General features: G+C 42.2%; 1 protein-coding gene across 1 annotated transcript in view; it reads left to right on the top strand.

Annotated features, from left to right (window-relative positions):
- Positions 1 to 16,079, top strand: part of SNAPC1 (small nuclear RNA activating complex polypeptide 1) — a 171,003-nt gene that overhangs the window by 40,588 nt on the left and 114,336 nt on the right. Inside the window, exon 5 of the mRNA XM_086937944.1 lies at positions 14,854 to 15,012. Coding sequence (XP_086794070.1) covers positions 14,854 to 15,012 — 159 coding nt within the window. The remainder of the gene's footprint in view (positions 1 to 14,853; positions 15,013 to 16,079) is intronic.

Genomic DNA, 16,079 nt, shown 5'->3' with positions numbered 1-16,079 from the left:
AATTCTATGTATAAAAAAAGGAAGTCCGATACCACCACTTCAGTACACTGGTGGACCTGTGGATACTCTAACAAGAAGAAGGACTATCATTTTACCGCTGTGAAGTAGCTGCTACCTTGCTGTGCTGCCTGTTGCCCTCTTCCCTGGGTGAGAAGGACTGAACCTGCATCTCTTGAACCCAGAGTGACTCCCAAGGGCTAGATGGATGTCCTCCTAATTTGAAGCCTCAGGGACATACAAGGTTTCCAACCACCTTGATCCTAGACTTTGCCATCTGCGAGGCTACCCTGCCAAGTGGTGCCATCAAGTCCTGGCCCCCCTGGAACTGGGCCTAAAGGTGCTTGCCAGCGGAACTGATGCATCTTCTCTACTGAGCAGGGCATCCCCGAGCAGAATTAATGCATCTCTGCTTTTGTGTGGATTGAACTAGTCGCAAACACCCACATCGACTTTGAAGTCCCCAGAACTGACTCATCACCCTGACGGTGAGGTCCATCCACTGCCCATGTCCTCACATCTCTCACTAACGGCAGCCTCGACGACTATGATGAATTCTGCATTGGAGCCCCACAGTTCTTTGGAACCGACGCATCGCCAGCTGCGCACCATATCCTCAACGCCTTACTTTGCACCGCAGCCCTGTTGATTGGATACTTGGTGACAATGCAACAGGGCCCGTGCCGCTACCTCACCACATCTCCGAACCGACCTATCGCTTCAGCTGCGCAGCGCATCTTCGACATGGATGCACGCAATGATCTGCAAGCAGGATTTAAGGTACTCTCCTCAAAGGCCTAACTGGGCCCCTGTAGCCAGCCCGCGCTCCATCACAGTTGGCCTGAACTTGTTAATTTGTCCCAATCAGCATAACCAGGTATTCCTAGTTGGTGCTTGGTGCTTTTTGGCACTATTTTCACTAAAAACTGAAAAATTCAATAGCTAAAGTTCTGTTAATTGGATTTTTGTTGTTTTGGTTTCATTTTATTTATTAAAAGCTACTCTTTTTTCTTCTAAATTGTTGTCTGCTCCTTTTGTTGTGTTTTCATTGTTTTACAGTTAAGTGTTGCACAAATACTTAAAACATTGTCTCTCAGTTAAGCCTGCCTGCTCCTTGCCAAGCTCCCAAGGGACGAACACAGGTTAATTTGGGGTTTGCTTGCACCTTACCCTGAGAAGGATTGTGATTGCTGCTTAACCAGAGTTTATACCCCAGTAAACTAACAACCCAATTTCTTACTGACTTAGAATGCAGAAAAGTAGCCATTGTCCAGGAGTAATCCAACAATGCTGTTGAATTTGTTTTTACCATTGGAAGTGGTTAATGACTAAACATAAAATTGATGAGGACATGAAGACAATAAATCCTGAGTGCACCCAGTTGGTTGTATTAAGAAAGGCCAGTTTTTGCTACTGTAATACTAATCCAGAAGACTTGTTTGAGCAGCTTTCATCCTCCCATAATAACCATCGGTATTTCAGTATTCTGAGAATTGTTATTTGTAGGGACAGCAAGGGAACATAACTACTAGCCTTGTAAAGTCCTTCTGCATGAAGTACCTGTCAGCGTTTTGGTAAGGAGCTGTACTAGTGATTAACAGAGATAATCTGTCTCTTGGCAGCGTCCTTATGTTAGTCTCACAATTCACACGCCTGTTCATGACTGTCAACCCTGAGAGGTATATTTGACCCATCAGGTGCCTCTCCAAATCGCAATATTTCATAAAACTACTAATAAATCAATGATTAATTAAAGAAATCCATGTTTCTTAATCATTGGCTGTTTTAACCACCACTACATAAACTAGTCCCTTGTAAACTTCTTCAAGCAATGCTTCATCCTTTCGCTTTCATTTTCACTCTGGTAGATTGCTCTGCTCCTGATGCAGCTGATCTGTAACGCCCCACTCTTATAATCTTTGCTGCCATACTTCATCTCCGGCGAAGGCTGCTTTCCATTTATTCAAATTGCATATTAGTACACCTTGACTGATAGAAAAGAACTTTTTTACATTTTTTTAGCTAAAAAAACACGTTTATTATCGTTTTATTTTTCTCCATGCCGTGGAGTTTTTAGATGGGGCAAGGAAATTACAGGCACAGTGGGAGTGCTAGGTGTAATATTCTCCGTGCGCATGGCGGTTTGGCCAGCTGTCTCAGCCAAAACCGTCCTGTGCATTTAAATTCTCTCCAGCTCGAGCTGCATTGCCAGGTTCGGGGGAGCTGGCACAGGCTCCCATTCTCCCTGGGAGCGTAAATTGAGGGCACTCTGGCCAATCCTGATGCTGCTCTCCTGTTGTGAGAGTAGTGTCAGGATTGACACCAGGGCGATCTGGGAGCCTGTGCCTGCAGTGCAACCAGAAGAGTGGTAATGCAGAGGGATTCAGGTTAGTGTTTTTTTAATTGTTTTTTGTTTTGTCCACCCACACCGCCACTTTGCCCCAACACCAGCCGTGACTGACCGCACCCAGTGCACGAAACAAGGGAGTGATATAGGGAGCATTCGAACAGGTAGAGCCAGTTTGCCCCATACCACAATCTGAAAACAGTTCTTTCTTTTGAACTACAGTCACTTTAGGTCAATATGCAGTACCTATATCAAAGCAACTGAGTATGTGGGTTCCAGTAAAAATGAGTGGCATATACACAGTGAAAACATGTGTGCACTTAACATTGTTTGGCCGTTTCCTGGACCACTTATTTTAAGTGTGTTCATATTTTGTTAATGCTTTCGAGATCTATATTCACTGTACCATAGGCAGCAATGGTATTTTAAAAAGGAATCCGTGTATTCACTAGGCTCCCAGAAGTTGGACAGAGAGACCGTTCAGTAAATTGTGTTCACTGCTGAGACCCTTGGTACAACCCACAGTATGCCTTTGGTGCAGCGTTTGGCAGGACAGTGAGGTCTTCATACCGTAAAAAACATCAGTAAAACCGGAATGCTGAATTTTTAACGTTTAAAGTGGAAAAATAGTACCAAATGAAGCACCAACTGCAGATACCTGGGCACGCGATATCAGGGCAAAATCAAAAGTTAAGTCTGACCGTGATTGAAAAGTGGTTCGGATACATAAGGTGGATTGGGACTGGTCTTGTGTTAACTTTGGACTTTGAGGAAATTTCAAAGAAGAGTTCATGAAAAGGCAAAGTTCAGCGGGCAAGGCAGCTTATGGTGTACGAGGAGGCGTATTCTGGTAGCTACTGGAGGAAGTCCTGGTAAAGGTTTCTACATTTGGGATTTTCCACTTTTTTGAAAGTTGAAGATCTCCAGAGGGACAAAGCTGTAGGCTCTAGCTGACGAGGGCTCCACAAGGCTCTTTACCCCTTCTGAACTGAGCCACCAAACAGGATTTGCTACTGCGAAGAACGTAGTGGGAGCTACCACAGAATCCGGCCAAAAGGCAATGCACATCTGGCGGATCAGTGAGCAGGTACGTCCTGGTCTCCTGTTGGTACACTTTTTGCTGTTAAGTTTTCTTGGTCCCAAGCATCAGATTTATGGCTGAAGTTACATCTTTAGCACTACTTCCAAGAGTCCCACACTGGGTGGGCACCACATAATGGGTCAGGACTCATTCCAGCAGAGGACAAGTCAGAGTTCAAGGTTTCTGGGGCTTATGTCCCTGTAGATTACACTGGAGGCCAGCAAACTAGCCCTTGGTGTCATTCTCGCAGTCCTGGGATCAAACAGCAAGGCATGCCTCATAAAGCAGGGCAGTCCTCTGAGGGGTACAAGACTGGCTTCAAGCAGCATGGCTGTTCTCCTGGTAGCTGCAGGGAAGTTCTCTATGACACAAAGCGGGCCGCAAGCATCAGGGAAGCAAGTACAAGGCAGTCCTTCTGGGGGTCCACAGCAGGTCCAGGAGTGAACTAAAGAGTTTGTCTCAATAATTATTCCTGGTGCCAGCCTTCAAATAGGGCAAAGCTTTTGGGCCAGTGCTATCCAAACTTTTCATGTTGGTGACCCACTTTTTATACATGCATCATTCCGAGACACAGTAATTCAGTTATCCTAGCAAACCGGAGGTTCAATTAACTGCATTTTTAGACATGCATCATTTCACAACACGATAATTCAGTTTTACTAGCAAACCGGAGGTTACATTATCTGCATATAAGAGATCAGGACAAATACATTTGTCATAGATTAGAAATTGTAAATAACAATGTATGGGGACACAAAAACCTTTCATTAATATTTTTAGAAATATATGATTAGTAACATAACACACATACATTTCCGAAACATGTTGTCCTTTATGAGTTACAGTAGGGAAATATGTACAAGACTTAAACCATTTAAACAAAACCAACAACACTTACTATTTTAATGAGATGAATGAGGTTGATAAGATAAACACAGATTGTCAATATTTGGTGGAATATTAGATAAAGACACTCATTTCGTCATCAAGCATTTTCAAGCTTCCACGTTTCAGTGTAATTTTTTATTTCAGCTAATTCTTCTTCTTCAATAAGTGAAAAGTTCCCAGTCGCAGTTGAAAGAAATGGATTTCTGTTCCAATCATAGTCTTTAGAATTCATCATTTGGAAAGTAATGATGAACTTTCTCTCCGAACAATGTTAAATGGTCAACAATCAGAAGGCTGATATCACACTTCAGCTGGCACTCAGCAGTTTTGGAGAAAAAAAAATTAAATTGCCTTCTTTCACTTCCCTTTTTCAAATTACTATTTTGTCTCTCCTAGTACAAGATTTAAAACATTTGAATAAAACCAACAACACATACTATTTTAATGAGATGTATGAGGTTGATAGGATGAACACAACTGGTCAATATTTGGTGGAATATTAGATAAAGACACTTGCATTTCGTCATCAAGCATTTTCAAGAATCCACGTTTCAGTGTCATTTTTTATTTCAGCGAATTCTCCTTCAACAAGTGAAAAGTTCCCAGTTGCAGTTCAAAGAAATGGATTTCTGTTCCAATCATAAGGGGTCATTACAATGGCGGGCGGACTTGAGTTCGCCCGCCATAGAGGTGGTGATTGGGACTGCCCGCTTGTATGGTGGCTGTCCTGCACGTGAAATTACGATTTTTCCTTTACACTTCTTACGTACTGAGACAGACCGTTGAGTTGTTTCTTGGGTACTTTCCTCAATAGCTGCAACATTTTCTTCTTTCCAAACGCCATCTTCACCAGCTTTTTGCTTCTTAATTATAAACTTATCCATTTTGTGTTTTTGTGTGCCTTATCTTGCCCTTTCTTAGTGATCTCTGGAATGTCCCACAGCAAATCCTGAATAGGTTACCAGTTCTGGGTTAAACTGATACTAGACTAGCACATGCAGTCTCTCATGCCTGTGTGTGACTGAAGCCTGCTATCTCTGGTGCTATTGTCTCTCGTGCCTGTTTCTGTGGTGTGGCTGTTTCTGTGGCAAGTTCTGCTGCATCCTGGAAACTATGGGGCTTCCAGGAAAAGGAAGAAATGTGGAAATCTAGAGATAGGAAGCGCATGAGATACGAAGTTTAACATATATTATACCGCTTACCAGTATGGAAGACATGTGATTCTTACACTACAGTCCTCATTCTTTTTTGTAACATTTTATCTACATTGATTTGAGTAGTAGATAATCATGTGAAATGAGAGCTCTCAGCATAAGGTGGGACATAAGTAATAACTGCATTGACACTGGCTCGGACAGACTCAGGGAAGCAATTTGCTTGGTTTGGACAAGGCTAGTCATCAATCTTTGTCAAAAGGTGAAAAGACCGTGTTTGCATAAAAGCTAGAAGAACAGGTGCTCATTATGGCAGAATACATACTGCTGACTACTGGGAAGTGGTACTCTGCCTGTGGAAGTATTTCAGTTGTGCTAAAAAAAATACTGGCACGCCACTTTTCCAATGCAAGTGTTGGTAGTGTAGGTGTTTGAGAGTTTAAGGGTGGCAGGGTGTACTACTGACAAATAAGAGGCGGGACACAGCCTGCCTGGTAGGAGTGCAGTACGCTCTGCCAGGAAGAGAAAGAAGAAAAGAAGGGAAGCAGAATCTGCCTGCTACAGCTCAATGAAAGGCAGCAGAGGGCGCAGGGTCTCCAGGTCAATAGGAAAGGCAGTCTGACAGGTGGCAAAGGCCGTCAGACAGGAGGCATAGTCAGGCAAGAGGAACTTAACCGAGTGAACCACTGTGTGAAAGACAAGCTGGAGCTGAGCAGCAACGATCAGATGGGAAAGGACTGAAGAAAGAGGGAAGGGGATCGAAGGAAGAGTATGCCTGTCATGACTTGATGAAAGGGAAGCAGATCCTGTCAGGTAAGGATGGGGCAGTCTGTCAGGCAGGAGTAGTGACAGGAGAGAGGGTCAGGAATTCGGGAGACATGAGTAGGATGCTAGACAGGAACACGAACATAAGGGGAGAAATCAGAGATGTGGCAGGAAGGAATGACATCTGGGGGTGAGGGATTTTGAAGGCAAGAGGAGAGAAGAGACTGGAGAAGACTGACTGACATGAGGGGGTGAGGAATGTGACTCACAGGAGAGACAGACGGGGACTGACCCGGGCAGTGACGGGTGGTGGGTCAGATTTCCAAGTCTCATTATAGACAGGGGTGGGTCAGACAGATGGGCAGGAGAGGTAGCTTCTGACAGGAGGGGGTATCCCTGCTGGGAGTGGATGAGGGGAAGGAGTAGTGACAGGAAAGCAGAGGCGTGCAGGCACAGCCGGACGTGTCAATAAGGCATTGACATGCTGTAGGGGAGGGAAGGGGTCTCTCGCAGCCCACACACCCGGCCCACCTTACTTTTGAAGCCTGAGTCGGCATCCTCATCTTCCCCGTCGTTGGACTGCATGGGCTCCTATGCCTCAAAGTTGGCATGAATTTTGTGCCAAAACCAACAACACTTACTATTTTAATGAGATGAATGAGGTTGATAAGATAAACACAGATTGTCAATATTTGGTGGAATATTAGATAAAGAAACTCATTTCGTCATCAAGCATTTTCAAGCTTTTGCTGTGCAGCTGTAGTACTGCACAGCAAACTCCACCAGGTCCGGTGGCCGCTGGTGCAGCACCTCCACGGTGTAGCCCTGCAGCAGGTCGGTCAGGCCAGCTGGGATCTCAATGCCATGGTGCTCATGGTGGTGGTAGTGCCCGGGCATCTCCGCACCATTGGGGCTCGATGCTCATGGTGGCGGTAGCGCCCGGGCGTCACTGCGCCACGGGGCTCAGTGTCAGAACCCCAAGTCAGGCAATCCAGGTGATATCTGCCATAAGAGCCAAACCACCCTGGATTCATAAGAGAAATCACCCCTTGAATAACAGTTGGAGGATACTGAGTCATTAGCGGAATTCCAAGATGGCCGCTGACTCAGACAACAATGTTATGGTATAGTTGTATGGTTCACACACAGGTGTTCAAGTCTAGATGAAGCGCGCAGTAAATAACTGATGCGCACTTCACAAGAGTAGTTTTCAGAGTAGGACCCATGCCCTAGTGCTCCGTGAACATTCCGTGTTTAATTGCCCACAAATCAGCGTCGGGTTTCCCTTTCCTCTTTCGCAACCTAGGGTCGGCTATATATCTATCTATTCTGGGTTCCAAGTAGACATCGGAGGCAGAACCTCAGACTTTTTGGTATTCCCAAGGGATTAGCGGGCTCGGACCCTCATGCTTACATAGTCAAACTATTCCAGCGCGCCTTTCCCGATCTGGCCGACTGGGATTGGGACTCACAATTACAAAGAGTTCATAGACTGCCATTAGTCAACAGAAACAAAGAAAGTAAATTCCCTCGCCCTTTTCTGATTTTTTTTTGGGGGGGAATTTTTTGCTTAGACAGGCAGTCTCCATGAAAGCAAGACCCAACTCCCCTGTGGTGACAGAAGATATAACGTTTTTTGTTAGGTCAGACCTTAGTAAGCCTACTATGGATAAGCGCTGGAAGCTGCGACAACTAATAGATCCCTTTAAGTCAGCAGGGGCTCAGGTATTTCTTCAGGAACCGGCTTGTCTTAAAGTCATCAAAGCTAGTCGCACATATTACTGAGGCTAAAGAAGCTGAGCTGGTTCTATAAAAAATTAGCGCTAAACAATAGCACTTATAACAGGAAATGCATAAAATGAATTTAGGGTAGGGGAAATTCTAATGGCTTGAATATTTATATCAGGCCGATCCAAGTCTTTTAAACAAGACGGAGTGGGATCTTTAGACAGCTGCACCAATAGCTGGCTGCCCTGCAGCGGCAGCGGGTGATAGAGGGGGGTTTTCCCTTCAGGAACTCGGGGGGGGGGGGGGGAGGTGGGGAGGGGGTATCGGTCTGGGGAGGGTGGGGGGTCATGTGGATGGGGGGGTAAAAGTAGAAAAAGACAAAACAAGCTTCAGGATGATTAATTGTGTATACTGCAGACGGGCTATAAAGGCGGAATTACAGAATTGGGCCGAGTGCCCAAATTTATTAAATATTTGCAATGTTTCAAATTAGATGTTTAGCCTGGAATGTCGCGGGCCTCAATAATAAAAATAAAAGGCGTTTGGTTTGTGAGGAGCTGAAAAAATACAATCCACACCTGGTCCTGTTAACTGAAACACATATCTGTTATAAGGATAAGAAATTATTGGGTCAACTTGGCTACGATATGGTGGTATGTACTAAGTTAAATGCCCCTATACGGGGCGTACTGATTTTGAAGAAGAGGCAACTACGCGGGGAAGTCATTAAAACATTATCAGATAATAGAGGATGATGGGCTATCGCCCTAATTGAGTTGGAGTATTCTAGATATGTTTTTTGTGCTATTTATGGGCCCAACACTGACGAACCACGTATTTTTGATTGGTTGAACATAGAATTGCTTGCTTGGGAGGGTGAACTGATACTAATGGGGATTTTAACTGTGTTTTGAACTATGATCAGAACGTAACTAAGAAAGGCTTATTCCGACGTATGCGGAAAACTAGGGCTGCGATTTTGGAATTAGCACGTATACATAATGTTAAAGATGTTTGGAGGAATCTACATCCGTCTATAGCTGGCTACACGTACTTCTCCCCACCTCATAAAGTGTGCTCACGCATCGATCTGGCCTGGGCCTCCGACCAAACTATTGAATCAGGGCGCATGGAGATCTGTCCAAGAGTAACGTCAGATCACAACCCTATAATTTTCTTGTTTAACATAGTTCAAAGGGCAGCGGAACTTAGATCTTTTTCGTTTCCCAGATACTTATTAGCTGATCTAGATTTTGTAGTACGACTTAAAGAGCACATTAAAGAATTTATCGAAATAAACACCAATACAGCCTCACTCCTATCGGAATGGGATGCCTGTAAGGCCTCAATCAGATAACTCACCCAACAGTTCATATTGAAACAAAATGCAGAGTGCAAGAGAGACATAAAGATAGCTACTTTGAATATTTTTAAACTTGCTAAAGAACTTGCCGATGCACTTAGATCAGCTGGGCAAAGCCCGCAACATATTGCTCAATTAGAAACTAGATTAGTCACTCTACGAACAGTATTAAAAAGTTCGTTTAGGGAGAGATAGTTTTAAAATACACAAATTTAAACTGTCTCAATATGAATGCGGTGATAAGGTAGGGAAGGTCCTCGCTTATAAAGTTGCAGATGATCGCGCGGCAACACTAATTAAATCTATTAAGGGTCCCCACGACATTTTGTATAGTCAATCGACACGAATATTGGATCAGTTTGTTTCATACCATGGAAAGCTGTACACCCCCGAGAGATGCTCAAGTGATGGCCATATGCAAATATATCTCAAAGAGAACCTGCCTATAGGAGAATATTTAGAACAAGAATGTATTGATCGATTGGAGGAAGAGGTTACACTAACGGAGCTGCGCCTTGCCATCAATTCTCTCCCCTCTAATAAGGCCGCAGGGGAAGACACTCTCCCCATTGAAGTTTATAAAATATGTGCGGATGAACTACTACCACTTCTCTGCTTAGTTATTAACCATATTGGAGACACAGGGAAAGCTCCTGATTCTTGGAAGACAGCAAAAATTATGTTTTTTCTTAAAAAACATAAACCATCAACGGATTGTGGGTCTTATAGACCCGTTTCCTTGATAAACGCTGACGCAAAAGCATATTCTAAACTCCTTGCAACACGGTTGGCTCCACATATGCCGAGGCTTGTTAACCCTCAACAACATGGCTTTGTTGTAGGGAGGGATACGACCACCCATGTTAACATGGCCATAACTGCTTTTGATGTGGCTGCAACTAATCTCACTCCACTCGGTATGATACTTTTAGACACGGAAAAGGCGTTTGACCGAGTGGGGTGGGATTATTTGTGGGGGGTTATGAAGCAATTTGGTCTGAAGGGTCGATACCTGAGAAGTATACAGGCTTTGTACAAGGACCCTAACGGTAAAATAAGTTACGCAGGGATAATGTCCTCTAACTTTTCAATCTTAAGGGGTACACGGCAGGGGTGCCCATTATCACCCCTGCTCTTTGCTCTTTCAATGGAGCCATTTATTAATGCCCTTCAGACTCAATCTAAGATCATACCTTTTCAGCATGAAGATAAAACTCTTAAAATCACAGCTTATGCTGACGATTTAGCGGTTTTCACGACTAATGTCCTGGATGCCATGGAAGGGATTACTGAAGAAGCTAATAATTTCGGCCGCATCTCCGGCTATAAACTAAACCTAAACAAAACTCAAGTTATAATGAACTATCAATCTCCCTCTCCAGTGCAGGGAATGTGCCAGTCCGCGGTATATTTAGGGGTGAAGATATCTTCTAAGATTGAAGATATAAATATGCTTAATTATGATACTCTATTAAAAGAAGTGGGCACCCTCCTGAAATGGCTTACGATCCCGCTTAATCTCCTAGGGCGAATTAATTTAATTACAATGAACATTTTACCGAAATTTTTATATCTTTTCAGGTCTATTCCTTTTTGTGTCCATAACTTGTTTTTTTAAAAATTAGACCGCATCCTCAGTAGCTTCATATGGGGCTATAGAAAGCCTAGAAGATCGATTTCGATATTAAAGCTTCAATTGGATAAGGGCGGCCTTAATTTTCCTCACTTCAGAACTTATTTTTTTGCGACTTTTTTGGGACGGCTCCGTAGTCTATACGTAGTAAATAATCAACATTTTTTTCAACAATTTATGCTTGGAAAAGAGGAGAAACAATTCTTGGCAAGAGTGCAAGACCCGAATTACTTTAAACGCGTAAAATTTAAGACGGCGAAGGATGCCGTACGTATCTGGGATTTGATATTGACTATTTGCAGAACTTCTTTTTTCATATTGATTTGCCATTGTGGGATAACGCTGGGCTTCCTGGTATTTTTAGTAATAAAGCAGGGCGTGATTGGGCCAATTTCGGTATTAAGTCTTTAGGAGACTTGTATGGCACAGCAGGTTTCTTGCATTTTGAAACATTGAAACTTTTGTATAAATTTCCTGATACTACGCGCTTTAAATATATCCAAATAAAGGATTTCTTTATACGCAAGATGAGTCTAAAAGAATTGAGCGACTCGGATATCTGAACTTGTTTATATTCGGAGAATAGGAAATCATTAATTAGTGTGGGATACAAGTGCCTTAGCCAATACAGAATAGACGATTGTCCTAAAATGGCTCTAAAATGGACTTCTAGATTAGGATTTAATGTAACAGCCCAGAATATTTTAGCTGCACTTGGTAATGTCAATAGAGTGGTACAATCGTCAAGCTTAAAGCTTCAATCCTACAAAACTATATGTCATTTATATCACACTCCACAAAGAATTTCCAAATGGTCGCAAAACAGCACAATTAGTGATCGTACTAAATGCCCTAAATGCGGTCTGGTGGCAGCAGACCTCGAACACATGCTCTATTCATGTCCATCACTAATCAAGTACTGGCCAGCAATAGAAAATATTTTACTTAAACGAGTGATTAACTCTTCATTGACTGCAGCCTCAGTTTTATTGGCCATACACGCTACTAATAGTCTTAATAAAGATTTGTTAAATATTCTACTGTCCTGCGCGAGACTGGTTATAGCTAGAGCCTGGATCTCTGTGAATCCACCTCACACGATGGAATGGTGGGCTCTTGTCAATGAAATTCACACCATGGAAGGGTCACTTGCCAAGATTAGAGGAATTTAAGCAAAGGTGAAATTTGATAAGATTTGGGATAATTTTTTGTAAGTTATTTACTGTTAACAGACTATGGTCGCTAGGGTGATACGCAGGCTTTTCCTACAGTTTAAGGATTATTATTTGTTTTTTGGGGCTTAACTTTGGCTAAACAAAGACTATGGGAAATATTTAGAGTTTGTTTTATTTCTTATGTTTTACTCTTTGTCTGCATTGTTTTTTTGCAAAATAAAATTTTAAACTGTCCTGGCTTGTTTGTCAATAAAAAATTTCAAAAAAAGATATAATTTAAGGTTTCCCAGAAGTTAGTCTGCGGGTCGGACTAAGCAAGAAAAGCAGAAAGAACAGTTCCAGAGCAGTCTCTTCTGTTGTTTCTTATTTTATTCATTCCCTCCTTCCCCCTAGAAGGTTCTTGAGTCAAGTTTTATAATGGGCTCTTGGGTATCTTTTAGAGGGACTCTGGGTGGGGGGGAGGGGGGAGGGAGAGAAAAATCAACTTGTGCTCCTGTGCAAGTTTGGTGGTAAGATTTTTCTTATAGACCTTGACACTCAGACAGCGGAGGCCAGCGACCACCTGTTCCTCCTCATCCCTGGGCAAACACTCATGCCAGGAATGGGTAGCGGAGGCTGCTCTTCGGACCGGACTGCGCATGTGCTGCACACGTTCGCTTAACGGTCTCCCTCTCCTTTCTCAGCCTATGTCTGCGTACTGTGAACTCACTAACATGTACAGTACCGGCGTCATCGTGCGACACACCCACCCATGGCAGGTGACACAGTACCGTGTTGCGACACAGAGTTTGGAAAGCTCTGTTCTAGGCCTTTCTACATCTGTAAAATTACTCCTTCCCTGCATAGCCTCCAACAGGTCTATAGTGACAATAGACTAGTGTCAAGTTCTTTTTGAATGTGCTGAAGGCAGCCCCTTTAAAATGTAAGTTTGACAGGGAACAGCTTCACCCCCTCCCATCCAGCCAATACCTAGTCCCCCTTTGTCTCTCTTTCTGGGAGGAATACACAAAGGCCACCTACACTCATTCTGGTAACCCAGGACATAGGCTGCAGGCACAAATGGTTAGGACAAGAAAATGAAACATTTCTAAAAGTAGAAGTGTATAACAATGGTTCCTAGTAGAACACAACAGTTTACATCTGTTATTCCCAACCAATCAGTCAATCAACGATAGCTAACCAAAGTGACTGGAAAAGTAACATTCGGTAATAATAGATAAAATAATAGGCCCATTTAGTAGTTAAAAAAAGTATTATCTTCTCATAACACTAAAAAAATGGGTCGTATATGTGCTCTGTATTCACAAAGTGAATATCAATTCAGACAATACAGTGTTGATGAAGAACAGAAATGACATTGGAACGTTTCAGTAATGTTGGTAGGGAAATATAGTTTCGTATATATTCATGCTATAGATGTATCCGTTCCCAGGAGCGTTGATGAGGAATAGGTTACTCACACTCCGGATAATTTTTGATTGAAATGCAATCCTGATTTCCTCAGTTCTTCATGGCACTCTGACTGATGAGGAAACCCAACAGAATCTGACTTTGGCAACTTACAGGTGATCATTCCTTAGCCCTACTTTCTCAGGCCTTTGGTTCAATACTCTCATTACAATCAGAAGTTATCCAGAGTTTGAGTGCCCTCTTTCCTCCTCCTCACTCACTTAAACTGCTCATGTCCTGATGATGACCTGTTTATCTAATTGGGTCGAAATGCCATTGTTATTCTCCTTGGAGCCTTTGTTATGCACTTTTGTTATTGCACCTGGTTCCGGGTATTTTTGGATTGTGCTTAGTGCTTTAAGCAAAAGGTTAATAAAAGGTGACTGGTTTAAGCAGAAGCATGATGCATCACAGTACAAGAATATATATATTCCAACTGATGGTCAAGATTTAAAAATACAATTATCTATGGTTTAACATTGAGTCTTGGTCCAGCCTCCCATTCCCATTAAAACTCAACATTTATTTCAGCTACTTTGATAAGAGACTCCATAGAGGGTGTGTTGTAGGAGGACTTTGTTTTCTGCGCAAAATCTCCGTACGGATAGCATTGGCAAAGAGCACTGGAAAGTCTTAAGGGTCTGCACTGGCAAAGCTAGAAGGCAAGACCTTTTGACTTTGAAGTGTTTTTTTAGGTTATATTCTCTGCTCACTGGATCTTTTGAGACCACCAGTTTATGTTCAGTAGGATGCTACATAGCAGAACAAAGACTATGGTTTCCAAGGAAGAGTGTATAAGTAAAACAAGGCTTTCTTTCTAAAGAAACAGTAAGACAATCACATCTTAAAGCAATTCACCAAACTCGTGCTTCTAAAGTGTTTGAGTATTTGTCTTTTAACGGAAAAATATACCCTGCTTCTTAATTTGATGTCTTCAGTGCCTGATGTCATGGCAGTGGTGAGTGACTGATAGCTAGACTCCCAAAGATTCCTCTGCAGCAAACCTTACGAGTGCTATTCCCCAAACCCACTTCAAGATTTTGTGCTAATTGTTCTCCAAGTGTTTTGATCTAAACATTGTAACGTACACAAATGTGTAACTTTTGGAGTTAAATTCTTCTTTCTGGCCCATGCACACAGTCCTTTAATCGTTTACTGGTTGATTCTCAAGTTAACTTTGGTAGAAGGAAGATGTTCATTTTTAGCCGCCCTCCCTTTTCAATTCTGAAAGCTTCAAAAAAATATTCTGCCTCACAATCTTTTCTCTCCACAGGAAATTCTGAACGTACAGGAACACTATCACAAAATGAAATGTGTGATTTCTACTAATAAATATCAGCCAGATAAGGCTCTGAGTTTGATAAAGGATGAATTTGCATTAGATTTGAAAAATATTGTGCTCGACCATCAGCGAAAGTCACAGGATAAAAAGGTTAGTCGCAATTCTTCTGTTGCATTTAATTGGTTGAAAAGAAAGACTTGTACCTGGACTTGAGGGAGGGAGGTAGGGTGCATTATGTAGCACCTGCATCCCCCTTTCGACTTCAAAACTCGAAGACCTGCGCAAATTGATGCAACTTTGTGTTTACTGTGCTGTAGTTTATAATTAGTTCTCACTAACTTCTTGTGCAGGTATCTATTTTCTATGTTGGTCATATGCTGAATTCAATTTCCATAAGCTTTATTCGGTTCGTAGAAAGAACAACCTTAAAAGCACGTAATACATCAATATACATTTGAAAACATCACAGTGCAATACATGGTTAAAATTCAGTAGAATTTCAAGACAATTAAAACATCATACTCTTCCTTGCATTGATAGATTTAAAAATAAAAGTTGCAGTAAAAAAACATATATCAGGTTCCTGCATTGTAAAAAGCAACCTCATGGCTGCGTCCATAGGGAAAGTGCAATATTTAAAAAACAATGGTTTTAAAAATGCGATACGAAAATTCATGTGCAAATCTCATATAAGGAGAAAGTGCAGAGTGCTTTCTTTAGAGTGGCCATCACAAGGGCATGGAGAAGCCGGGTGCTGTTTTACTCGTGGGAATGCTACCAAATGATGGACAATCCCAAATCTCAATCTAGTAAGAACATATCTATGTGAGATTCTAGTTACCTGACTCGGGTATGTTGGGAAACCCTCCTAAACCGAATAGCAATTGTAAAATTGGCAAGTTGGTAAATGCCCGTTGTTACTCGGGCGCCTCTTTTTTCTATATAACAAAAACAACAAAAACAAATTTCTCATTTCTGTTTTGGGCAGCTCTGCTACGGCATTAGGGTCATCCAAAATGTTTAGTTTAAGAACCTCCTTAAAACTATATATAATATATTTGAGCCAGGGAATCTTAAGACAATTATCCAATCTGAGACAATCTTTAATTATTGTTCTATTAAAAGCAGTCTCTTCCTTTCGCCATATGGATCTCCAGATCAGTAAGGGCCTAAATGCTATTATGTCTGACAGGTAGCTAATTCCAACTTCCCTAGTT

The sequence above is a fragment of the Lissotriton vulgaris genome, chromosome 9, assembly GCF_964263255.1.
Source record: "Lissotriton vulgaris chromosome 9, aLisVul1.2, whole genome shotgun sequence".
Taxonomy (NCBI): Eukaryota; Metazoa; Chordata; class Amphibia; order Caudata; family Salamandridae; genus Lissotriton; species Lissotriton vulgaris.
The sequence above is the reverse complement of the archived record's forward strand: the minus strand, read 5'-3'. Positions and strand labels throughout refer to the sequence as shown.